This window comes from Pogona vitticeps, chromosome 6 (assembly GCF_051106095.1).
Source record: "Pogona vitticeps strain Pit_001003342236 chromosome 6, PviZW2.1, whole genome shotgun sequence".
In the NCBI taxonomy this organism is placed as follows: Eukaryota; Metazoa; Chordata; class Lepidosauria; order Squamata; family Agamidae; genus Pogona; species Pogona vitticeps.
The window spans coordinates 87,976,774-88,003,896 of record NC_135788.1 but is presented as its reverse complement, the minus strand read 5'-3'; the positions used below and the strand labels follow the sequence as shown (position 1 = coordinate 88,003,896).

The 27,123-nt window shown below is 41.5% G+C and overlaps 2 protein-coding genes across 8 annotated transcripts in view; both read right to left on the bottom strand.

The window, feature by feature from the left end:
• Positions 1 to 3,706, bottom strand: part of MAP3K14 (mitogen-activated protein kinase kinase kinase 14) — a 45,323-nt gene extending 41,617 nt beyond the window's left edge. For both annotated transcript variants that reach the window (XM_020798000.3, XM_073004153.2), the window contains exon 1: positions 3,571 to 3,706. The gene's annotated coding sequence lies outside the window, so the exon portion shown is untranslated. The remainder of the gene's footprint in view (positions 1 to 3,570) is intronic.
• Positions 3,707 to 7,609: 3,903 nt separating this feature from the next.
• Positions 7,610 to 26,838, bottom strand: RDM1 (RAD52 motif containing 1). Of its 6 annotated transcripts, XR_013537522.1 has the most exons (8): positions 23,575 to 26,838; positions 19,264 to 19,443; positions 16,576 to 16,698; positions 15,107 to 15,278; positions 13,234 to 13,323; positions 10,602 to 10,690; positions 10,030 to 10,196; positions 7,610 to 7,943 (listed from the first exon to the last, which is right to left on the bottom strand). XR_013537522.1 is itself a non-coding variant. In XM_078377804.1 (7 exons), the coding sequence occupies exons 1-7, from the start codon at positions 23,656 to 23,658 to the stop codon at positions 7,863 to 7,865; spliced, it is 819 nt and encodes a 272-aa protein (XP_078233930.1). In that variant the 5' UTR covers positions 23,659 to 26,838; the 3' UTR covers positions 7,610 to 7,862. The 6 variants fall into 6 exon arrangements, 4 of the variants coding, with proteins under 4 accessions (XP_078233930.1, XP_078233931.1, XP_078233933.1 ...); XR_013537523.1 differs by lacking the exon at positions 13,234 to 13,323; XM_078377804.1 differs by lacking the exon at positions 10,030 to 10,196.
• Between the last annotated feature and the right edge of the window lie 285 nt (positions 26,839 to 27,123).

The window sequence follows — 27,123 nt, the reverse complement described above, 5'->3', positions numbered from 1 at the left end:
AGTGAGCCACTGCCTGAGAACCCAGATGATGAAAGTCTCAATGAATCTGAAATAGGCCAAGTATTTGAGATGGCACTTAAGAGGAACTTGCCTATGAATTTTGAGGTGACCCGGGAAAGTGGTCCCCCTCATATGAAGAGCTTTGTGACTAAAGTACCTGTGGACGAACTTCTGAGGGTGAAGGCAAGAGAAATAAGATTTCAAAGAAGAATGCAACCATAGCTGTTCCGGAGGAGTTGAAGAAACTGCCTACCCTTCCCACAGTTGAGGAAATGAAGCCACTAAACAAAAAGAAAACAGCTTAACCTGAAAAGGTGAGCTGAGGACATCCAGTGGACATCAGAGAGCCAGGTAGCCTTCACTTGTCTGAAGATGGCGTGGATTTCAGGACCTGTCCTTGTTGCACCAGACTTCGACCATGAGTTCATCATTTGCACAGATGCATCGAAGGTGGGATTGGGAGCCATGCTATGTCAAGCAGACAACCGCAGGAGTCTACACCTAGTGACTTTCAATAGCAGGAGACTGCAACCTGGTGAGAGACTTTTGTCTGCCATTGAGAGGGCATGCCTAGATATCATATGGACACTGCAAAAGCTGAAGCCCTACATTTGGGAAAGGAAATTCGTCCTCTGCACCGACCATTCCCCTTTAGTGTGGCCACAAACTATGAAATCCAATGGCAGCAAACTTGCAAGATGGACGCTGATTCTGCAAGACTTTGACTTTGAAATCCACAGATTAAAAGGGACCCGGAATATGATTGCTGATGCCTTGTCTCGAAGGCCAAATGACTAACAGATGGATAAAAGTTTGTAATATTGTATTAACTGTTCTGTTTGTGTAATGGTTGTGGAACATGCTTAAAGTGCAGTTTGTTTAGATGTTGAAAAACTGAGACATGTGTAGTGATGGTAAAATGATGGTGAGTATTCTTATTGATGTAAAAGTAACGTAATGTAATTCATATTAATGTAAGCAATGCATCCTTATTAATGTAAGTAATGTAAGAGGTTAATATATATTGATGTAAGAATAATGTATCCTTAGTGTTGTGAATAATGTAGAGGTTGGTATTTGTATTCTTCCATAAACCTTTGTTTGTTTATGAGAGCAAACCGTTACGTTTCCCCTCCTAAAATAAACTAATTAAGGGGGGAGGAATGTGGCGTCCACTAGGTCATGAATAGTCATATCCTATCTGCACAGACCAATGGGAGTACTGGAGGGGCGAAGTCACGAGCTATAAGAGACTCAGCAGGAGGAGGAGGAGCTTAGTTAGGGAGTTGAAGAGATTGAGTTTGGGGAGTTTGGGCAGGAGAGTGGTAGTTGAAAGTGGATAAAGGAGGATGTTTGTTTAAGAGTTAACAACACTGTTTGTCCTGTCAACACCTGTAACAATAAACAATTTCTATTTGGTTCTTTTAAAATGACATATGGCCTGGACCTCAATTATTAATAGGTAATGTTGATGTAATCAACTGGTGGCAGCCGAGGGGCACGTAGCATGAGGTCTTAGTTTGGTGAAACAAACAGGGGCCATGTGAGGATCGTGACAGGAACCAATGGGACAAGGGGGGCAAAGCTCTTTTCCTCACTGCACTGAACTTGCTAACTCTCAGTGCAACTTTGGGGTACTCATTTTCCATGCTTCAGTTCCAAATTAGAGGAAAAGGCTGAAAATGTATGTCATCTGCTAATAAAACATGTGCCATGGCAAGCAGAAGTGCATACCCACACCCCAGGGAATCCTTCTCGTCCACTGCACCATTACACTTGTTCATGAAATGAAGACTTTATCTTTTCCAACACCTTCCGCCGCCATTAAGTCTGGTTTTCTGAAGTCTCTGATTATTTCTTTCTAATTGCTGCTCTTATCCATTCTTGCTTAAGGACTTCTTTATTTTTAATGTTGTTGCAAGCCATCTTGTGTGTTTATAACAGAAAGTGAAAGTGTAACTGTTTTGATAAATAAGGCATCTCACATTTCTGATGCACAAGCTGGGAATCACACATTTTATGTGCAAAAAACAAAACCAAGAGCCTGTTATTAGTGGATGGACAAAGCACAGAAAGCTAAACTGTTGTATCTCTGTAACAACTAGGCATGTTGTACATTTGCAACAGTGCATTTTTCATAATTTTCTTGGACAATAAAAGATAAAGTTTAAGAATATTGTGCTCATATGCATAGAGGTTTTTAAGGAACCTAAACATGGAGGAACACATAGATTTAAATGAATAGTATTTTAATTCCATCCTTCCTGCAGAAAATTTAGTGTGGCTATATATATTGCTTCTTTGATTCATACAAAAGCCTTGTAAGGTACTTTAGGCACAAAGACATCAACTTGTCCAAAGTCATCTCATGAGCTTTGAGGCTGAGCCGGAACTTGAAATCCAGTTACCCTATTCTAAGGCTACTTTCAGATGTCTGTTTGATTCTGAAACATGCACCATCCTACCTCATTTACTGAATCTTAATTTGGGTCCCAGTAATGTCACTTAATCTTCCATTTGTAATCTTCCATATGCTCCTTCTACCTTTTCTCTTTACACACACACAATTGTTGAAAACAAAGTTTAAAGACAAGTTTAGGAGATGTTCATCTGGAAGCATCCCAAGTCCACACTTATAGGGTACTACTTAACCCATCTGACAGACAACAGATAATACATCATTATTATAGCATCCCACCCAGCTTTGCTTGTTGTTTAGTCGTGTCTGACTCTTCGTGATCCCATGGACCAGAGCACACCAGGCCCTCCTGTTTTCCACTGCCTTCTGGAGTTTCGTCAAATTCAAACTCCAGGATGATCCAGCTTTGCTAGATTCCCTAAAACTGGGGATGATTTCAGAGTCCATCAGCTTCGACCCCTGCCAATCAAAAGGCACTGTACAGCTACTTCACTTTTTCTTCCTCAACAGATTCTTTTATACCAGCCGTGGGGAGGGCAAAAGTGGCAGGCAAGCGCAAGAGAGTTACAGATGGAAGATTTTCCAACAGTAACTTTCTTCGAATTAGGACAGGTCATTTGCACGCCGCAACGTCTTCTGGAAGGGCCCAAAGTTTGGGAGCTAAGGGTGGATCAGGGCCGGAAAACCAGTAGGGCAAAACTACACGTGTGAGGCACAAACGTGATGCCACCCGATGGATCAGTGGGTACATCTCGACATGCCTGGTGTTCTGAGTTAGAGCCTTACCGGGAAGCGCAGAGGCAGAGTAAGCAAAACCAATAAAACCAACCAAATTAAAAAAAAAAACACTGTGAGGATACGGGGAGGAGGGGAAACCAACTTCTTACATTTCAGCTTCTCACTCTGGAGACACTTAAAAAGAGGAGGCTAAAAGCACCGAAACTCGTGAGTAACCGTTGTAAGGCGGACTACCATTAAAGAGAGGGGAAAAACGAAGTCTGAGGGAGAAGGCAGCCAGAGGAAAAAAAACGGCCCGGGGCGGCAAACTTCCGCGAAAGAAGGAACCGGGTCCCCTCGCACAGCACACAGGGCAGCCTGCTCGTAAGCCCAGGCCTTAAAAGAGTTGTTGGGGGGGGCATAAGCAGACCCACCTGTTGCAGGGAGGAGAAGAAAGCCAAAGGTTGCCACTTCCGCCCTCCTTCGAGGCGCCTCACCGACTGCCGGGTGGAGGGGGCGCGAGACCTCCGACCACGCCTCGTCTCGAGCACCGCTCAATCGGGCGCTGACATTTCCACGAAGCCACTCCCCCTTCCCAGAGGCTCTCCTCCCTCCTACCCCCCCCACCCCCCTCGGGCGCCGCAGGTCTAGAAAGGAAGTGGAAGCTCTCAGCAGCCGGAAGAGAGGAGCGGCGCGTGGAGCAAAATGGCTGAAAGGAGTGGACCACGCCCCGTCTTTCCTGAGAAAAACCACTGAGACGCCCACCCCTCTTTTCGGCGGGGAGGGTGACGTCACGCACATTCCGGACCCTTTCCTCCTCCCCCGCCCCCTCAAGACCTTCGATGCGTCTTCGCTTTCTTTCCTTCTCTTTCTGATTGGGGCCCCTCCTTTGCATCGCGATTGTTTGCCGTCGGGAGAGATGTCGGTCGAAGTGGACTTGTCCACAAAACCTCACATTTTAAAAAAATGTAAAAGTTATATCTTTAAGGCGTCATCAAGTGTTTGTCTTTTTTTTTCCCCAGTTGTTTTGCTTTTACCTACTGTATATAAAAAAACGCAGCTGCCTCTTGAATGTGCGGTAGGAAAAAGTGAATAAAATTTATATTTTTCCTCGGGTTGTGAGGGGGGTGATATGTATTCCCGCCACTGCTGGTAACAAAAGCAAATATTTTAAAAGACAAACTTTGATCCACTTGGATAGGTAGTAGCTACAAAATAATAAGGTGAGACTCCGGTATGTGCTGAGGATTACAGTACTGTAGTTTCAAGGCTCGGTGGATACTGAAAACAGTGGATAATAGCAAATGCTATAAATGTGTGTATTTATTATGTGATTTGATTTCTATACTGTCCATCTGACTAGTGCTTGATCTGCGTGGTTCACAACAGTGCTAATAACAGTCACATAAAATTCATAATCAAAGTGCATTATACTAAAGCAACTAAGTTAGAAGAACATTTAAAAACATTATTTGTTTAATTCTTTTAAAATATTTATATACTCTACTTTGTTTTTAGCTTTTAAATATTACTTTTAATGATATAAGCTCCTTTGATCATTTTAAAGGAGAAAGGCAGGGTAAAAGTGTTTTAAATAAATTCATGTATAATTTATCCACTTTTTGCCAGTGATGGAGAAGAGTTGGGTTCTTTTGAAGAGAAAGGTGGGATATAAATATATATACTCAACCTTTCAGCCTTTTGAGATTTTATCAAGCAGGACCCATACATGTTTGAGATTAATTAATGAAATGGAGAAGAAGAAAGAGCTTAAAATGGTATGTTTATATAAAGAGTCAGAGAGAGAGAGAGAGTAGGGCCCCCTTATCCATGGGGTTAGTACCCACCAATTAACTTATCCATGCTACAAAAATATTAAACAAATTCAGAGGGAAAAAAAAACCCGAGAAAAAGCTATTTTCACATGTATTACCAGAACCAGCCACTAGATGAATACTTGTTAGTGAACAATACATAGCATGATCTCTGCCTCTCTCTAGTGGCCAGCTCTGGGAATGCATGTGAAAATATTTTTCTTATTTTTCCTTTTACCATTTTAAATGTACAGTATAACCTCGTATGTGGTTAATAGCAAATGCTATCTATCTATCTGTCTGTCTGTCTGGCTAGCATTTGCTATTAACCACAGTTTTGAGTATCCACAGTGGGGCTTGGAGCCCATCCCCAGTGGATATGGAGATCCTATTGTACTGTTGTATTTATTAAAAGTAAATAAGTCCTATGGGGAGGCAGGGCGGGGACAAAGCAAACCTACTACAGTGTAAGGCAATCATGCCATTCTAGAGCATGTTTGTTTAAAAATACAGCACTGGCCAAAACTATTGGTAGGTGGAAGAAGCCTACTGACGAGAGGAGTGTGCACCACTGGCTCAACCCACAAAATGGTTGTGGACACATCTATGTCACATAAGATGTTGCCTTATTCCTCTGTGCTAGGAGGCACACTACAGGATACTTCAGGATGAACTCAGAGCTTTTTGCCACCTGAACAGGGAAATATGTTTTGATATCACAAAGGATTTTGGGGTGTTCTCCCTCTCTCTCTCTCTCTCTTGGAAACCTGGATGTGCCAAAAACAAGCTGAGAATCTCAACAGGTGTAACGCTTTGAACACTATTGCCTTATGAAGTATATATGATTGTATGATCTGTAGCAGAGGAAGACAATTACTTAATGGTAAATAGAGAGGAGGAGTTCATTTTAATGGTCCCCTATGGCTACATCCCACAACAGAAGAGCTCAAAAGTTTAAACAGTTCTGTTCAGCCATATCAACAAATCTGTTCCAGCAGTTTCATAGCCAGCAGTATTTTGTAAAATAAATGGATCTTAGTTGTCTATTCAATATCAAGTCACCCCAAAACATCAAAGAGTCATGACACTTTGTTGCAGAAAGTATAATTTCCCCTCTGCTCCTGTGAGGATTACAGTTACAGTGAGAGGGAACATAGAAGCTAGGGGTGGCAGTACCAGAGAACATCCTTGTCCTTGTTAACCAAGCAGTCCCAGCCCAAACGCTGCTGTAGCGTTCACCCTAAGTTATACAATAAGTTATGTATTATTCATAAGTTATATGCTAATATGGTTAAGAGGTGGGGCCAAAAGAGATGTTAAAAGGCGGAGCCTGGGAGAGGAGGAGTCGAGTCTGAGTTCAGTCTGTGTTAGGAATCAGAGAGAGGAGGATAGTTTGGGGTCTGATTAGTCTGAGTGTAAACTGTGTTAATTACTATAGAAGGTTAATATTGAAGCTTGATGAAACTTGAAGAATGTGCTTATGAATTGTTCCAGAAACCAACTGTAATCAATAAACCTGTTCTATTAAAAAGTCAGTACTGAATGGACCTTCATCCATTTAGCGAGATAAACAGGCCATGAGGGCGATCGCCACAACTTTTTTCATACTATTGGAGGAACTATTATATTGGAAACCCTGTGTTAACCCTTCATGTTCTCCCTAAAATTCTGTTTTGTGTTCATTCAGACATGGTTTACTAACTCCTCCAGGTGGTGCTCTGGGTCTGTGCAAAATGCCTAATGCTAGTCCAGATCTTAGGGCAAGTAACATGCTCTGTATGATTTTGGCTAATTTCTGTTCCAGGAGACACAGTGAAGAATCAAACTCTGGGCCCAAAACTAGGCACTTCAACCCACAGACCGATCATACTCCCAGATATTTACAAGGACAGAAAAACATGGGGATGACCATAAGGTTTGGGAAATGGCACACAATGGAGTCCGGAGAGTTGCCACAGTTGAGGATTTCCAAGGTACAATGGCACAGGGTTGGACAAGGCCCCATGTCTGTGTCCAACCTTCCAAAAAGACACTTCCACTCCCCTCTTGCTCTTTTGACGTAGCTGGAGGATGTCTTGGCAAATGGTAGCCAGCACTGGTGGTGACTCCATGTGATTACCAAGCAATCAGAGCCACAAGCCTCTCTATTCCACTGTGGAAGCTCTCAATTGTGACATCATCTTAGACCCAGTCCTGGGTCCAGGACCACAGAATTTCTGTAATCGGTGGTAGCCATGTACATATATATCTGTAGGTCTAATTTTATAGCCAGTGGGTGGATGTGCTTAACACTTCAGGCTTGACATGACACTCCTACTTTTGGAACTGTGATATATAATGATCTGAATTACAATAAGGGTAGTGGTAGATTATTGTGTTGCACATTTGGGGAATTAAATCTTAATGGCCTGCCTATTTTATCTCTCCAGGTCTTTAACAAAGTACTGTCATACATCACTGGGACTTAGTTAAGCCTAAGTAATAGCTTATTATTTAGCCTTTATTAAGGAACATGGAAAAGGAGAAGATAGCCCTTTTAAAATATGTTTGCACAAGGCCATGTATAACTACCATAACTGGCTCTCTGCATAAAGAAGGCTCACATTTTTTTCTGTCGGAAACAAATTGTTGCCTTTGAATGAAAGAAACAGAGTTGATGTTTTACAAATGTAATAAATTTATTATTAAAAAAATAAACTAACACCTCTGCCTCCCCCCCAAATCCTTTGTAAACATAATTAGGTAATTATTGTTTACCCAAGAACTATACACCATCTGATAGATGCTGCTTCCTAAAAAATGAATCCAAATCGAAACATTTTCTAATATAATGTGCTTTAGGTGAGGAAAGTTGTCCTTCCAGATCACAGAGAGGAAAACCACGACATGTGTCAAATAAGCTTCCAACGGTCCTATTCTCCAACCATGCTCAGATCTGACAGAATCTCCTCTTCTCCTATGGGGTTTTGGGCTGAGAGGGACAGGTCAGTCACCTGGGAAGAAAAGGGAGAGCTTCTTGGTTACTCTGCAAAAAATGGCAAAACAGTTACAGTAATTCCTCTCTGTATAGGGAGTAAAGCTGTTTTGCTGACTCAGAGCAGGGCCCCTCAGTCATTCTAGAAGGGCCTAGTACAGAATATCTAATACTACCCACTCCTACACATGTGCCACAATCTAATTTCAAATCCCTCCTACCAGAGAGGTCTCCTTTCTGTCTATTACAAGGGAGGCTGGGGGTGGCTTTTTTTGAGAGAGGGAGAGTTGGGGAGAGAGAGGAGAGAGGAGAGAGAGTGGGAGAGGAGAGGAAAGAGTGAGAGAGGAGGGAGAGAGGAGAGAGAGCAAGAGAGAGAGGGGAGAGAGAGGAGAGAGAGCGGGAGAAAGGGAGAGGAGAGAGAGAGAGGAGAGGAGAGAGAGCAAGAGAGAGGAGAGGAGGGGAAGAGAGGAGAGAGAGGAGGGAGGGAGAGAGGCAGAGAGAGGAGAGAGGCAGAGAGAGGAGAGAGAGAGCATGGCAGAGAGGGAAGCCTCTACAAGTATCAACCTTAGTTGAGCCATGCAACTGCACTTCTTTTCTAGGGAAGGCCATACAAAAGCAAGAGCAGGTGATACCTAATTAACCTATCACTTGCTCTTGCACTTGTCTTGTTTGCAGGATCACATGGCCTTTTTCTAATTTTTTCTGAACTAGCGGAAGCCAGTACAGTGGGGTCTTGACTTGAGAACTTAATCCGTATTGGAAGGCGGTTCTCCAGTCAAAAAGTTCTCAGGTCAAATCTGCATTTCCCATAGGAATGCATTGAAAACCATTTGATCCGTATCTGCTCTTTTCCGTCCATAGAAACTAATGGGAAGCTGCTATTCCGCCTTCGACCACTAGAGGGGGGATCTTTTGTTTCTCTTTTTCTTAGGTCAAGAAAGGTTCAGGGAAGGCAGGGAAAATACAGTCCAGGCAGTACAGTACCAGGCAGTCCGAAGACTGTCTCCCAATCCACTCTCTAAATGCTGGGAGGAGTGAGGAAGCAGACAGGCACCCTTTTCACTGGCCAACAGTTAACTGAAAGTTCAAATTTTGCACTTTCCCTGCCTCCCACGTGGTTTTTTTTCAGTTCTTAACTCAAATCTAAGTACTTAAGTCAAGTCAATATTTTCTTATGAGAGCGGTTCTTAAGTCAAAATGTTCTTAACTCGAGCCGTTCTTAAGTCAAGACCCCACTGTAGCTCTCTATGAATGATGCTGTTTGTTCTGTGCTAACCTCACACAGATCATGGGAATACACTCCTATTTTATCGTGAACATATAGGTTAGAATACATTTTTCACATGGTGCAGACACAGAAGAAGATAATATATTTTGCGGAGAATATGTTTCTCTCCTCCTACATGAGCTTAGCCTCCAGTTTTCTCATATTTGTAGCTGGCTTGTAGCCTTGATCGGCAGACTCTGATAAAGTGTAACCATGGGAGATACAGGGAGATACAGGGAGCCCTTTTGATCAGATCTTGGCTCCTTGTGCCAACGGGGCTGCTTGTCTGAGGAGAAAATTACAGATCAGTGGAGCAGACATTTTACCACAACAGCTATCAGTCCTCTTCATCTAAGAAATCAAGTAATACTGGAGGGCCAATTTGGTACTAATGAGGCATACAGTGTCCACACTGGCATATAATTAGGATATATGGATCACTGAAGGCACTGTTTGGCACATTAAAAATACCTCATCCACTTGTGTTTCTACTCAGAATGATCTGCCCTTGCCCTTTAAGATTTGTCCCACACCTTTCTGACACAGGGCTAGGGCATGCATTTTTTTTGGCACAATTCAGCATGATCCAAAATAGTTCTTTGTTTAGCCTGCACAAATAGGTACCTTGAACCAAAATAGCACCGGGGGTGGTATTAGCTGTGGTGACAACCCTGTTCCATATTAGCTGGTGGGGCTGATCAGCTGAGAGGGTTTTACCAGCTTTGACTGGCTTCAAGATTGAAACAGTCCTTTAAAATGTTTGCAGTGCTTCCCTTAGAAATGACACTTCACAATTAGGCAAGCCTGGCCGCCACCATATTCTTGCCTGCCAGCTTACCTCTCCTCTTCCCCTATCCCCAGTGCTATTATAAACCCCTCCATTTTCTTTCTGAAGCCCCAGTTCCTTTAGCCATCTGAGTAAGTCAATGGAAGACAAGGCATTGCACACATACCCCCGATACTTTGTGCTGCATAGCTAGAGATTTTTTAGCCAGAAGTCACTCTCTGCCAAGAAAAACAGAATTAGACATGATGGTGTCTGAAATGTGGAATATTTAGAGCGATTTGGAACCAATGGTCATTCTACATCTCTCTGACCCATTAACATATATTAGCAGAGTGATTTATTATGAGGAGGAGGCTATCCCATTCTCCTCTACATCATAACCCATTTGTCTTATAGTCCACCAGCCTCCAAGGTACCTGCCTGCATTCGGTCTGGGAACCTGACATAGACCCATGAACAGAAAATGCCATCAGATCATCAGTTGAATTTCACTTCTAATTAGAACAACTTATTTCTGTTCACTCTTTCCAATTCATATGAAGCCACAACATCCATCAACAAAGATTTTGAGATCAAAGCGATGTGAGTTCATGCCAATATATTTGATAAATGTCTCAATTCACCTGGACAAGACCTTTGAGGTCCTCGTCTGTTAAACAGTCAATGAGGTCCTCCTGAGGAGAGCTGTACTCCACTGCTACCTTCCCATTTTCTGAAACGGGAGAAAAGGCCAAATTTGAACCAATGAATTATAAAAGAATGGATTAAAAATATTTTGAAACACACTTGACATTTACAGTAGGACTCCCATATCCACTGGGGATTAGTTTCAAGCTCCCCGCAGACACTGAAAACTGTGGATAATAGCAAATGCTGTATATTTACCATGATAAAAGGGGGGGGGGGGAAACCAATAAAAATATTTTCGCATGCTTTACCAGAACTGGCCAATAGATAGAGCCAGAGATCATGCTACTGTATGTATTATTCACTAACAAGTATTCATAGCATGGTCTCTGGCTAGTTCACAAGGATTCATTGTTCATACCAGTTACACAAATGTAAATGCTACTTCCACTGAACTTAAAAAAATTAATGAATGTGACCAACAGCAAACCTAAAAATAGAAATGGAAGTAGAAAAATAGAAGTAGATGTAAGAAGTAGCATCAGTGCTAATGGAGCAGAGATGAACATGAAGGAAAATACAGAAACTTACATCAAGAACATCTGACACAAAATTACAGAAGCAAAAAACCCCTAATGCTCCCAATATTATACAGAAATAGAACACCTAAACAAGATCCATAGCTCCTACAATGTGCATAAAATATCAAAGTACAATATATTTTTAAAATGACAATGTTCACTACTGACTGGTAGGACTTCTCTAATACTTGATGTCATGGGTATAATTACAGCATCGATTAATTAAATAGCTGTTTAAAGATAAGAGAACAACAAAAAATGGTAGACATCCATACCAGACAAGAGATACAGAAATTCAATAAAGTTATAAAAAATTTAAAGGCACAACTCTAGAACTTAATGCTTTTGCAAAAGCATTAAAGCTGATTAAAGATGACTACTTAGATGTGTTAAGAGTAATATTTTCAGTCAATCATGAATCTTTCCTGAGCATTGGCTGAAATCTACCTTTATTATGTCCAAGGCAAAAAAAAGGTCTTCATATAACATATATTTGTATAATTGCAAATATACAAATTGAAAATAGAAATCTGCAATGAAAGTTGAAGACCTCTGAAAGTGAAGATGATAAAATACAAACAAAATATATTAGCCAGAATCCTACTGAACATTTAGTGGCTGAAGACAAATTGTTGCTAATTAACAAGTTGTTACTTACCTTGCTGACCATGTGCCAAGTTGCACTATTGGCATGTGACCTGAATGCAAATAGCAGCTCATTAATTAGTAACATTTCTACTGAGATTTACATGATTACACTTCTGCTGGTATAAATCTACAGTGGGATCCTAGCCAAAGAGGAATATATATATTATGGATATGTACTTCTGCTACTGCTTTTCAGTCTGTACCTTAATGAAGCATTTCTTGAATCAAATGATGGTATTAGTAATAGAGAAACTATCTACAATAGCAGATATACAGAGAATATTACTCACTAGCTTATTGTTAATATGCTGTACAGAGGCTGTTCAGAAAAGCCTATGTAAAAATAATGAATTTGGTCCAAAAATGAATGTTAAAAAAAACAAGTTCATGGCATTCAGTAAAAAGCAAACAACTCAAGAAATACAGGTAAAGATCCAAAATATAAACAGTAGCATATAAGTACTTTGGAATTTGTGTAAATGAACTGTAAATCATAAATAAAGACCACAGCCATGCAATGAAATTCAGATTTGAGTTGATCCAGCGCAGCTTCTTTAAGATGAAGAATATAGGAAGGAAAAAAGCCTTAAAATTGGCTCTGAGGATGTTCATTAAATAGTAGCATATATCTTCTCATTTCTACTGTATGGAATAGAATAATGGACTTTTTAAAATGCAACTAAAAAAAGAAAGAAGCACTTGAAGTGAGGATTTATTGCAGGATGCTAGGATTGAGAAGGTGACCAATGAAGGTTAGGCATCCTTCAGTCTTGAGAGACTATGGTAACGTGCTCTGTATGAGTGTCCTCTCCAGAGCACGAAGCCTGGGTAAAATAATATGGAAGATAGGCTGTTACCCAAGCAGCAAATCCCCCCTCTCCACGTCGCTGAAATAGTCCAATGGAAAGGCAAGAGCCAATACAACTGGTTCCAGTGACATCACAGGAGTTGCCAGAATGACACGAACTGCCTCTGGGACTCCTGCTCTGGATTTTGCCTCAAGGTTAACCCCTGAAGCCTTTTCCATCAGTGGATATAGCCACAAGACAGTGGAGGTTTGAAGTCGGAGTTTTCCTTCTCCTAGAAGGAGCTGCCTTCCAAGGCTCACGAGCCCCACCTATCCGGACCAATGAAGATGTACTAAGGGAAATGAATAATGACCATGACTTATCATGTCACCTGAACTGACGGAAGTCTGGTTAATATTAGCTGTGTAGGTCAAATAAACCAACATTTAATTATTACGAGACCAACCCTAGCGTCAAGTGAATGTTCTGGCAGAATTTTATGCTTTACTACATAGAACAGTCTCTGGTTGCTTTCATCTCCCATCCAATAGATTATCACATAAGAACCAATCAAAGGTTTTGCTTTTTTAAAAAAAAGAAGATGGCCCTACCTAAAACTATGAAGAGAATCTTCTGAAATGCATCTGAGAGAGCTCGATGCACTGCAAGCTTCTGGATGTTGTGAATCGCTGTAACAAACTCTAAAAGACAAAACCCAACATGGAAGCAGATTGATTCAAAATATGTTTGCAAAATATATTTTTGCACATTTACAAAATTCATTTCAATTGAGGAAATTTTTGTGGACAACTGTAAAGAATAGCCCCAGTAATTTGCCTTTCCGAAAGTTAATGTCTCTTGGTCCTAAAACTGTAAAGGACATTCCAAAGCAGAAAAGCTATGTTGGACCTAAAAATAAAGTTTGATCCAATGAAATTCTGTCTACACTGTAATCTGTTGTGCTACAAGATGCTGGGTCAGCAGGCTTGTACCAGTGTCACAGGAATACACCTTGGCCTTGAAACTGGAAGATTTGGGTTAAAATCTTTCTCGGTCATGGAACCTGCCACCCATGATATTGTGAGGCTTAAAGTAGGAAAGAATAAAACCTAGTCAACTGCCCTGACCTTTTTGGAGGAAATGTACAATAAGCTTATGTATCCAAGCCCATTTCTTTTCTGCCTACCCATCGTACAACCCAAGGCACCAAACAATTGTGAACAAAAAATACCATAAGACAATTAGCACACTGAAAAACAACAAAACAATGACAAAAATCAGACAAAATAAGAATACAGTACCAATACTAGATCAAATTATCAGAGATTGTAGATTTTATTTTTATAGACTACAGCTCTCTAAACCCACCAGCCAATACACCCACTGGCCTGGTTTGAGTGAAATTTGAATGTACAGAGTTTATTTTCTTCTTTTCCTCCTCTCCCTCTCCAGCTCCAGCCCTGGAAGACACTATTTCAGCCTGTAACTAGGGAGCAGGATTATGTTTAAATGGTAAGTCATGCCCTCCCCCAGATTTATGGGAATGCAAGTTTCCAGCTGAGGCATAAATATAGTTCCTAGACTATAAGAATGTGTCCTCTGCTTTAGGTTTTAAAAAACACAATAAGGAGGGTGCTGGGAAGAGCTGGGAATTCCAGAAGGTTGGTACTGCAACAATGAAAATCCTCAAATGTATTCCTACTAAACAAGCCTTCAGCTACAGCAGTTTGCATAGAAAAGCCTCCTCAACTAGTCTTAGCATTCAGGTGGGTTTGCTGAAGAGTAGATAGTCCTTTAGATATCCTTGCCCCAAATTACTTAAAGGCACTAGGAAACCCTTGAATTTAATTCAGAAAGAGATTGATACTAGTGGACTTCAAACAATAGAGAAAGCAGATTTCCCAGAAGACACCTGATCAAAATGTTGAGCCATTTTCTACTTGCAAGCGCCATTCAATCAAGGGCAGCTGGCCTACATATGCAGGTATAGGTCATTATAATTGCTCAGACAAGAGGAAACTAAGATGTTTGTCAGTTTATGAGGAAAAGCATTGTACTTTAAACAAATAAATAAGCCAGATCTGCTTCTTCAAGGCATGGACAGTATTGCTGTACCAGTCTAAGCTGGGCAAAGGAAGTATAACTACAACTACCATCAGCAAGTCTCCTAGGAAATCTAGGTCAAGATGTGCCCCCAATATATCTTAACTCCTTAAAGAAAGTGCAAACCTACCCTAAGCAGGTGACAACCATACTCTTGATAAGCAGTCTCATTAACTATATCAACGTTCCCCAACTAAGCACCTTCCAACTACCATCAACCTCACTGAGCAAAGCTATTGGTCATGCTTGCTGAGATTTATGGAAGTTGTAGTTCACCACACTGGGTTAGGAGAGTGAGAACGTAATAAACCACACTACTACCATAATATTTCCCTGCTTATTTAATTCTAACACTGCTTTCTCTTCCTTCTTAATTATTACCTTGGCTGGGATCCACCTGAAGCTCCGCCACACCAACACCTCTGGTGCAGACCCCATGTTGGGAGATGGTTAATTCTTGGATACACAGGTACTTTGAATACTGGCTGCTGTGTGAGGTTCTCGTTTCTTCCTCTTCATTTTCACCCTCTTCAAAACCAGATATATTCTGGAGCTGTTTTAACAGGGATTGTGAGAGCAATGTGAAGAAATATGAAGCCAAATCTCCTCCTTCTCAAAATGCCAGGCCACGCAAGTCTCATGTACTCTGTATGACAATATTGCAAAAATGCTGCTGCAATGTCACCAGTAGTAACCATTGATCCCCCATCACCATATTTATGCACAAAGAAAAGGGTTCCTCCTCTTTGCTTAGTTCTTTTGCACAGTTTTTCAGGCAGTATTGAGAAACGTTATTTTTGGCGGAATACAGTTCCTCTTACTGGCCACGTCGGCTATGAGATTCTAGGGACAGTATTCAAAAACATAATGTTCCCTATCTACAGTTCCATATGTCTTCAGGCACAAGAGCCAGTCTCAAATTTTGTGACAGAAGTACCGACAGAAAGCAGTCCTCTTTAACCCAGAGCAAGGATAGCATGATTCCCTCTTCTCACTTGTGGCTCTGGAGACACTCAGAAGCTGAGGGAGATTTTCAGTGTACCTGAGCATTTCCTGGGCCAGTGCAAAGGGAGAGGCCGACTTCTCCATTCCCATATGCCCCCTGGACCCATCACTGAAACAAGCCCCCCCCAAAAGGCATTGCGGTGGTTAAACCATTTATATGCCCATTTCAAGAAGCAGTAGGGTTCTATTTCTTCCTGAGAAGCAATGAGATAACCCCTCCACAACTTCAAGCCTATACACTTGCAATGGATAGGTAAAGGTAAACATTCCTTTTGACATTTAGTCCAGTCGTGTCCGACTCTAGGGCGCGGTGCTTATCCCCGTTTCCAAGCGATAGAGCCAGTGTTTGTCCGAAGTTTCGGTGGTCACATGGTCAGCGCGACTAGACACGGAACGCTGCTACCTTCCCACTGTGGTGGTACCTATTTATCTACTTGCATTTGCATGCTTTCGAACTGCTAGGTTGGCAGGAGCTGGGACAAGCGACAGGAGCTCACTCCATCGCGTGGATTCGATCTTACAACTGCTGGTCTTCTGACTTTGCAGCACAGAGGCTTCTGCAGTTAAGCTGCAGCGCCATCACATCCCTATATTGCAGTGGATAGCTATTTACAAATCAGATAAAATTAGTTTATCACTTCTCATATGAAGTAAAATCCTAAACTGACACCAGGAATCAACAATTGGCAAACTTTAGGAATACATTAATCAGAAACGGGCTACTGATTAATTTTCTCATTCACTCTTGGAGTAACAATAGATGGGAAATGCAACACCCCTAATGAACAGAGGCATGAAAATGGGATGGGGTGGGGGAGAGAATGAAAACAACAGGTCATCCTTACAGTGATGATGCGACTGGACCAGCCATTGAAACCAAGGTAGTAATTGGCTAAATCTTTGCATTTGTTACTATTCAGAGCCAAAACTTGGTCTGGAAAGGCCCGTTGTCTGGTACACATGGAAACCTGGAAATGCAAGAAAAGGAAAGAAAGGTGTCCTACATTAGGGAGGTCATCCTGACTGGAGGATTCCCGGAGTCACAGCCCCCCAAATTAATTTTTTCTAAGCTCTCATTCAGAGATGCACTGCTTCTGAATATGAAACTTACATGCAACCCATCATGAATCCTGTATTTTGAAAAATCTGACCCCCAACCATGGATATGTCTAACCTTTTAAAAAAGTATATGAAATAGTGGTCATCACACCTTGTGGTAATGGGACTGGATAAATAACAATAGGTGAATACAGATAATTAGAAATGGGGGTATTCGTATACAAATACGAATATCCCCACACAGATGGCGATAACAAGGGTCTAGCACCATGGGGCCGGACGGTCCACTCACCAATCCGCCGCTACTGCAGATGCAGTGATTCTTCCAATGGCTTCGCAGATCGCGATTGGCTAGCCACTCCTGGCAGGAGGTAGGAGGACAAGCCTCGCTGCAAGGTTGAAGAGTGGCTCACGATCTGCAGAGACATTGGAAAAATCCCATGGGGCTGGACCCTCATTATCGCCACCTTTGCCAGGATATTCATATTCATATACAAATACGAATACCCCCATCTCTACACGATTCATTAGATCCTTCAGTGTGAACCTAACCACTTTGTAAACCACTTAATTGCATTGTCCCAGCAGCATGTGATTAGGAAAAAGCCGTTACTGTACTTCTGCATGTTATCAAACATTTAATCAATAACTCATTCCAATATATTTTTGTTGCTGATATCACTCTGACAGATATGTGGGGCTATATAGTTAATATCTATCAGGGCAGGCTCTGCCATTAGGCAGAGCGAGACAACTGCTTCAGATGGCAGGTGCTGGGTGTGGAAGAAATGGCACAGAGGACAGCTTGGTGTACCACAGACCATTTTTACCTTCTCTGTATTGCCCTGTCTCCAGGAATGACAAGAGATGCTGTGCTGCCATCAATGTTGAACTCAGATTCAACTGCTACTGCAATTGGCTTCTGACACAGGTTTGCATTCATTTCAGACAGCCAGATGCCTTGCGCTGGCCTTTGTACCACACAACTGAAAGGTTTTTTTTAAAAGATCCAGTAACAAATGGTAGTCTACCGAGAATATCTCCAGCTCAAACTAGACAGGTTAGTTAGCAAAGCATTACATGTGGAACCTGTTTAAGAGGTAAAAGACATCTGTTTGCCCTCATACAAGCTCATCACTCTACCTGCTGCAAATTAGGCTATGATCACACAATGGAATTGTTTCCTATTTACCTTAACATAAATTTGCAGTCACACAACACCATGCCATTAGCGATTCATTTTTCCAGCCAGCGGTGTAACTATGGTTCAACTCCTCCTTGCCAGGAGGCGTCTGTTTATTATTTCAGTGGTGTTTCAATATATTCCTTAGTGGTATGGCATGTGAGTACAATCCTATCAATACTTTTGCAAAACAAATTCACCAGGGAAGGCAGCTGCTATTACTGTCATGTGGCTGCCCTTCTATAATTTTTTTTAAATTTCAGCAGCCAGAGTATCAATATGTTGGTAAATTTCTGTCAACAACTTTAAAGGCATTGACAGGCATTGCCTCACTCCCCCTATTGTCTGGCAAGCGGAACAACAGCCCTGAGTAGGTGTATCAGATCCATTGAGTGCAATGCATTGCTTCCAGAGGGGCTGGCGCAACAGAGAAAAATCTACCCATCAGGAAATAGTACCCAATGTATCGATGTACCATTTAATTTTTTAAAAAAATTAAGTTTAGCGGTTGCAGTGGCCCATAAAACAAGAGACAATAAACTGATACCACAATGCAGCCAGCCATAATGATTAAAACTGAAGAAAATGAAACAGAAACTTTAAAACACATTGGGATGCTCATCCAGGTATATATGCCACATGACTGGGATGGATTACGACAAAGGTATGGAAAGTATTATTAGAAGTGGGGAACATTCTCTGGTGTGACCATGGCCTTAGCTTGCTTTGTTTTGTGACTGATGAACAAGAATAAACATGGCCTTAATTTGCAAGGCTAACTGCTAGTCAATGGCTGGAGGAAAAATCTTATAATGAGAAATAGGCATTTCTTCAACATGTGATTTGATTTAATCTGTGTATTGATTAAAAGCATTTCTAATGGCTGAAAAACAGAGAAAATATTACTTTTGATATAATTTAGCCATGAAAACATGCAACAACTACTTTACAGGTTCTTCAGGTGTTAGGAATGACACAGTTTTAAATGATGTAGTGATATACCAAGAGCCTCGTGGCGCAGTGGTTAAACCGCTGTACTGCAGCCAAAACTGTGCTCACGACCTGGGGTTCAATCCCAGGTAGCCGGCTCAAGGTTGACTCAGCCTTCCATCCTTCCGAGGTCGGTAAAATGAGTACCTAGCTTGCTGGGGGGGGGCAATGTGTAGCCTGTATAATTAAATTGTAAACCGCCCGGAGAGTGCTTGTAGCGCTATGGGGCGGTATATAAGTCCAATCAATCAATCAATCAATCAATCAATCAATCAATCAATGAATAAATAAATAAATATACCTTCAAAGGGGATTTCTGAAACAGAGGCTGCTGGTTACATGTGCTTTGTGCTCTTCTGGCATCTCTAGCTGAGTAGAACTTGACAAAAGCATGATAGCCGGGCCCAGCAACTGAGGCATTTCTGTGAACCCTCACAGAATAGACAAGTCCAAATGTAGAGAATGTTAAATATAGAGCATGCTGAAGGAGAAGAGACAATGAAAAATCAACAAAAAAATAAAGTTATTTGAAAAACAATAGGTGCATTTGTGAAACAGCCAGAAAATTCACTGTGTGGGGCCAAACAATGCATTCCATATATGGGTTGAACTCGTGAAGCAAAATCAGACCACTCTTGCAAAGGACAATCTCTTAAAGACTCATGGCATTCAAACAATGGAACTGTGCAAGGGCAGAGTAGCAAGACAGTGCTGCTTTACTTCATGTTAATCAAGTGTTCCTACAACATATTGGTGGATTGAGTTTTGTATTCATCGACAGAAGGAAATTGACACCTGCTTGTCTCATGTTATCAGCACTGTGTAGGCCAAGCTTGGCTGAAACTTCCTTGTGAAGAGAAGTGGTATTTAGACTTCGATTAGTCCAAGCCTTGTTATGGTTCAGTAATAAACAAAGTTGCATATCATCAGAATACAACTTTTTAAAACAACATATTTAAACAATTTGCTAAGCCATCATGTTTGGTTTGGAGGTTACTGTATGTCTCATACAGAACTGCCTAACTTAATAATAGTTCATAAGCCCTTCTTTTGAAACAAACCATTCTCATCTAACAAAATCAATTAATTATAGTACTTAGATTTTAATTATTGTGAGCTGCCTTGAGTCCCTTTATGGGAGAAAGGTAGTATAGAAATTAAATAAATAAATACATAAGTATACAATTGTCCATCTAATTTATTTTGTTGTTGTTGTTTAGTCGTTAAGTCATGTCCAACTCTTCGTGACTTCATGGACCAGAGCACTCCAGGCCCTCTTGTCTTCCACTGCCTCCCGGAGTCAAATTCATGTTGGTAGCTTCGATGACACTGTCCAGCCATCTCGTCCTGGGTCGTTTCCTTCTCCTCCTGCCTTTCCCAACATCAGGGTCTTTTCCAGGGAGTCTTCTCTTCTCATGAGATGGCCAAAGTACTGGAGCCTCAGCTTCAGGATATGTCCTTCCAGTGAGCAGTCAGGGCTGATTTCCTTCAAAATTGATAGGTTTGTTCTCCTTGCAGTCCAGGGGACTCTCGAGAGTCTCGTCCAGCAGCATAATTCAAAAACATCAATTCTTCGGCGGCTAGCTTTCTTTATGGTCCAAGTCTCACATCCATACCTCGCTACTGGAAAAACCATAGCTTTGACTATGCGTACTTTTGTTGGCAAGGTGATGTCTCTGCTTTTTAAGATGCTGTCTATGTTTGTCATTGCTTTCCTCCCCAGAAGCAGGCATCTTTTAATTTCATTTCTGCTGTCACCATCTGCAGTGATTATGGAGCCCAAGAAAGTCAAATCTGTCACTGGCTCCATATCTTCCCCTTCTATTTGCCAGGAGGTGATGGAGCCAGTGGCCATGATCTTAGTTTTTTTGATGTTGAGCTTCAGACCGTTTTTTGCACTCTCCTCTTTCACCCTCATTACAAGGTTCCTTAATTCCTCCTCACTTTCTGCCATCAGAGTGGTATCGTCTGCATATCGGAGGTTGTTGATATTTCTTCCGGCAATCTTAATTCTGGCTTGGGATTCATCCAGTCCATCCCTTTGCATGATGTATTCTGCATATAATTTAAATACTGTAAGCAGGGAGACAATATACAGCCTTGTCGTACTCCTTTCCCAATTTTGAACCAATCAGTTATTCCATATCCAGTTCTAACTGTTGTTTCCTGTCCCACGTATAGGTTTCTCAGGAGATAGATAAGGTGGTCGGGCATAGATAAGGTGGAACTTGCCATAGTTTGCTGTGGTCCACAGAGTCAAAGGCTTTTGTGTAGTCAATGAAGCAGAAGTAGATTTTTTTTTTTCTGGAACTCTCTGGCTTTCTCCATAATCCAGCGCATGTTAGCAATTTGGTCTCTAGTTCCTCCTCCCATTCAGAATCCAGTTTGTACGGGAGTTCTCAGTCCACATATTACTGAAGCCTACCTTGGAGGATTTTGAACATCTTTGCTAGCGTGTGAAATGTGTGCAATTGTACAGTAGTTGGAGCATTCTTTGGTGCTGCCCTCCTTACTATTCTTTGGAAGGCAGCATTCCATCTTCTGTGACTTTCCCTATCTCCCTTGCATTTTGTTTCCCTCCTCTTCTCTGCTATTTGTAAGGCCTTGTTGGACAGCTACTTTGCTTTCTTGCATTTCCTTTTCTTTGGGATGGTTTATGTTGCTGCCTCCTGTACAATGTTACAATCCTCCATCGCTAGTTCTTCAGGCAGTCTGTCCACCAAATCTAGTTCCTTAAATCTGTTCTTCACTTCCACTGTGCATTCATAAGAAATTTGATTTAGATTATACCTGACTAGCCCAGTGGTTTTTCCTACGTTCTTCAGTTTAAGCTTGAGTCTGAGCCACAAACAGCTGCAGGTCTTGTTTTTGCTGACTGTCTAGAGCTTCTCCATCTTTGGCTGAAGAGAATATAATCAATCTGATTTCGGTATTGCCTATCTGGTGATGACCGTGTGTAGAGTTGTCTCTTGTGTTGTTGGAAAAGAGTGTGATGACCAGCTTGTTCTCTTGACAAAACTCTATTAGCTTTTGCCCTGCTTCGTTTTGAACTCCAAGGTCAAACTTACCTGTTGTTCCTTTTATCTCTTGACTTCCTACTTTAGCATCCCGGTCTTCTATAATGAGAAGAACATATTTCTTTGGTGTTAGCTCTAGAAGGTGTTGTAAATTTTCATAGAACTGGTCAATTTCAGCCTCTTCAGCATTTGTGGTTGGTACATAAACTTGGATTACTGTGTTGAAAGGTCTGCCTTGGATTCGTATTGAAATCATTCTATCATTTTTGAGATTGTATCCCAGTACAGCTTTTCCCACTCTTTTATTGACTATGAGGACTACTCCATTTCTTCTATGGGATTCTTGCCCACAATAGTAGATATGATAATCATCTGAATTGAATTCGCCTATTCCTGTCCATTTTAGTTCACTGACCCCCGGAATGTCAATGTTTATTCTTGCCATCTCCTGTTTGACCACATCCATCTTACCAAGGTTCATAGATCTTACATCTTATCTCCCATAAGAAAGAATTGGGGAGGGGGGCTGCCTTTTAAGGTTTTGCTTGATATCTACAGTTATGTGTCACCACCCTTGCTGCCTAATTATGGGAATGCACACACACACAAACCAAAATCTTGGTTGGGATTCTGTAATAAATTAAAACAAAAATGAAATCCTGTGTATCTGCATATTCCAACTATCTCATACCAACTTCTCCCACATTAACAAAGGCAATCTAAATTGTGTTGTGGAAAAAGGTTTTCCATTAAGGAGTACTTTGGCATCTTCAAGTAATTTTGATAGAACTAATGTTTTGGCTTGCATAACCTAAGAATGGCTTGTGTCATTTTTAAGACTAACAGTTGCATTAGCTTCAATAGAGTTTACTTTTCAGACATATAGAACCACAGCCTTTGCCTACACTACAACTGAGGACGTTAAGAGTCAGGCAGAATGCAGTAGGCTGATACAGAACCCGTAAACCGCAAACTGCTCTTAAGTAAGTGCAAAGTATATTCGTTTGTATGAGTCTGCGCCTATACATTTGAAATAGGGTGTCTGTTTTGAATAAGCCTTGCGGGTCTGCAACTTCAAATCGTTTGGTTTCTAGCACATGGGTACAAAATGCCTTATGTTAGGAACGCTAATAGGAATGCAACGCCTGATCCATTTTAAGGTACATTTGGAGTAAATCGCCTCAGGGCACAATTTTTTGGATGCGTACTTTCTAAACTGCTCTACAATTACGGGCGGAAATGAGTTACTCAACAAACGGCCGCCTCCAATATCGAGGACTCGTACTTGGCGCCTTCGGCCCGGTTTCTACAGCAGGGTGGAACCTTCGCCTGCGAAAGGCGCTTCCCGGCATAAACGGAGAGCCGAAGTTGGCGCGTCGGCTCCACATCTGAGGGAGGTTTTTCGGACCATACAAATGTAGTCTAAGCAGGCTGCTTTCCGGGGAAGCACCGGAATTTGAAGCGGTGCCCTTATGTCGGGGTCGGGTAGAAAACTCTGTGGTCCCACAGCAGCCTTGGGAGAGGTTTGGAGGGCTAAACATCCGCATGCACCAAGCGATAGGTATCCACCCGCCCCGTTACTACAAGTTACTTGCCTCCGAGGCGTCGGACTCCAGCCCCAGGACGAGGAGAGTGCGGCCATTCCCGGTCGGGACGCGGAATTCAAGGACCTCCGCCATGGCTGGGCGGGAAAAGACGGCTCGAATTGAGTAGTGCTGCTCCGCCCGCCCCCTTCACCGAAGTACTGTACATGATCTACACGTGTGTGGACAGTTGTAGTTTTTCTTTTAGAAGCTTCAGGGTTCATCAGGACTTGGGCGTTGTTATCACCGTCAGAACTTTCACAGCAGGAGCGTGAACCTAGAAATAGACTAAGACTGCAATCCTAAACAGACTATATTAGGGAATTAGCCAAAGCCAACCTTTTCCTTCTGAGGAAACAAGATTGTGCGATCGTGCTCTGCCCTTTAGTGCAAGAAGCTGCTTCTAGCACCTACTGTAGTTTTTTCTTCATACACAATTTAGGGAAGGTCCTTTTAAGATTACAACTCCCAAAATCTTCTAGCCAGCGTGGTAAATGCTGGAAAAGGAATTTTTCCAGCCTTTGGCTTTCTGTTGCCTGTACATACAGCTGGACATGAGGAGAGACCTTCCAAAAATATTCTATTCAGAAAAGTGCTTTTTACTAACTATGCCATAAAATGTTTTCCCAGCCTCCATCAACAGTGGGTTACAAGGGTCTGGAAAGTCTTTCCACACCTTGGAAGACTGCAAACCCACTTGCTTGTTGTGACAAATGAAGTATGTAGTTTGTGCTGGCTCTCTAATTAGTGTTGCTATATAAATCTGATTATGTCACATACTCTGTATAGTCATACACTGTATATTTTTAATGGTGATAAACATCTATTAAGTGGTCATCTAAAAGGAATTAAGAGAAGTGATCCTGAGAAGGAAACTTTAAAAATGGCCAATTGTGAGCTTTATCTCATTGTACAGTGCCTAAAACCTGTTACCCTTTCCCAGGTGAAGGGAAATTGCACATCAGAAATATGTTTTTGTGTCAGGAAATTTGATGAAAATCCAGAAATTCCTCTGAACACAAGGAAAATAGCAAGCAGTGAGAAAGCAAAGCATCTATGCCAAGAAACTCTTGCATTTACCTCCTGTATGCTATGGTATAGGGGAAATTCATACTTTGTTCATGGTTGACATCTTGCAACCTGTTTTCAGTGATATTACTGATTCTCGCAGGGAACTGCCCTGATGCAATCACAGTGGCAAAGATTATTTTCAGTTAGGACTGAATTCTGTTTGTATTCTTGCAGTACTACTAGGCTATTGAGCCAGTGTGGTGTGCTGGATTAGGAGACATGGTTTCAAATCCCTGCTCAGCCACATAAATTGGGATTGACAAAATGCTTCTTAAAAATCTCACCTACCTTAAAAGCCCTGTTAGTTTCTTTGAAAGTTGGAAGTGACTTGATGGAAAATGCCAATAACATACCAGGACACTAGTAGGAAGGTACCTCTGACAGTGAGTAGAATGCCTTTGTCTGAATAACTACCATGTATCCACTCATATGTCTGAATTTGGGGGCAAGGGCTCCCAGTTTTGAGGGCCTGTGTTTTTTGAAAACTAGTACATCTAAAATATATGGTGTCAATAGAAAATCATCTAATTTATTTCTTTAGTTTTCTGTCTTTAAGGAGCCTGTGCATTTTGCTTGTGACTGGAGACAGTTTGCAACATTAAGATCTGTTGTGTGCATCACCCTAAGGTGGTTCTTTCTTCTTCCATTAACCATTTGGAGAATCCCAGATACCACTTCCACTTTCCCTCTTAAGTCTGTAATCGGATGCAGTTGTATGGCTTGTAATTCAGCCTCTTGTCCATCTCTCTCTCTCTCTCTCTCTCTCTCTCTGCTTTTTGTTTTGTTTAACATATTTCCTAGTGGAGGCTTCTGGAGAACTGTAAACCATGCAAAGTATTTTGACTTGGCCTAATACCTTAATACAGATACTGTAGCTTATATTAACAACACTCGTTCATTGTGTTGTTAATTCCTCCCAAATTCTTATTTTGTGTGTATTCTGTGCTGTCAAGTCGGAACATGAATTTATAGGAACCCTAACAGGGTTCCTGTCAGGTTCCTTGTCTCAGCAGGGATTCAAACCCAGACCTCATGAGTCCTAGCCCATCATTCTGTCCACTATACCACACTAGGAACATTTTAGATACTATAAAAATATAGTTTTAAAAATTGAGTATCAGTTGTTTTTTCATAAAAATACAAAAAGAGGCCTGCTAGATTTGGCCAAGATTCCATCAGTTCAAGCATTCTGATAATTCTAATAATGGCTACCCAAGTATTTCATGCAAGCATACAAACTAGACTTGAGGGCATGGGCAACACTTCTGCTCTGTTGTTTGTCCCCAGATTTTTTACTTAAAACTACACTGTCTGGATTTGGAGGTTCTTTAAGCTGAGGGGAAAGTCCTTTCCAAATTTCTTTTTAAAACCGTAATCAGTATTATGAGTAAAGAAGGAATAAAAGATTTTTTTCCTTCTAACAACTGTTCAGGTGCATACACAATTGACTACAGAATTGTACTCAGAGGATGATGATTAATGGCTATTTCTCAAACTGGGAAGAGGTAACAAGTGGGATACCCCAGGGCTCAGTCCTGGGTCCAGTGCTCTTCACCGTTTTTATTAATAACTGCAACCAGGGAATGTTAATCAGATTTGCAGACGACACAACATTGGGTGGAATAGAGGGAAGACATAAACAGAATTCAAAATCATCTAGATAGGCTTGAGCACTGGGCTGAAAACACCAGAATGAAATTCAATTAAGTGCAAAGTACTGCACCTAGGAAAAAGAAACCAAATACACAGTTCCAAGGTGGGAGAATACCTGGCTCAGCAATAACACAAGTGAGAAGGATCTTGAAATCGTCGTAGATCACAAGCCAAATATAAGCCAACTGTGCGATGTGGCTACAAAAAGGGCAAATGCTACAGTATTTTAGGCTTCATTGACAGAAGTATAGTTTCCAAATCCCATGAAGTACTGCTCCCATCTATTTGCCACTGGTTAGGTCTCTTCTTGAGTACTGTATCCATTTCTGGACACTGCTTCAAGAAGGATGCCAACAAATTGGAACAAATTCAGAGGAGAGCAAAATGGATGATCAGGTGGCTGGAAATCAACTCCTATGAAGAAACACTAAAAGAACAGGGCATGTTTAGCCTTGAGAGAGAAAAAGAGAGGAGATAGGATACCACGTTTCAAATACTGTATGTGAAAGCCTGTCATACAGAGATGGGGGCAGGATCTGCTCTCAATCATCCCAGAGTGCAGGGCACACAACAGTGGGCTTATGTGACAGGAAGCCAGGTTCTGGGAAAACTTCCTGTTAGAGCAGCACAGCAATGGAACCAATTACCTGAAGAGATGGTGAGTGCTCTAACACCAGAAGCATTCAAGACAAATTTGGACAACCACCTGGCTGATGTCCTTTGATTCAGATTCTTGCATTGGCTGGAGGGTTGGACTTCATGGCCTTATAGGCCCCTTCCAACATGATTCCTGCTGTCATATGATACACTTGAAATGTCTGTCTTCGATTGAGATGA

Excerpts from the sequence above, each read along its gene's own strand:
- RDM1 (XM_078377804.1), bottom strand. The coding sequence starts at position 23,658 with ATGGCGGAGGTCCTTGAATTCCGCGTCCCGACCGGGAATGGCCGCACT. Across the intron at positions 15,279-16,575 it reads GGTCCAGTCGCATCATCACT|CTCCAGAATATATCTGGTTT; the intron begins GTAAGGATGACC and ends CTGTTAAAACAG. Across the intron at positions 10,691-13,233 it reads GATTCTCTTCATAGTTTTAG|AAAATGGGAAGGTAGCAGTG; the intron begins GTAGGGCCATCT and ends CTCCCGTTTCAG.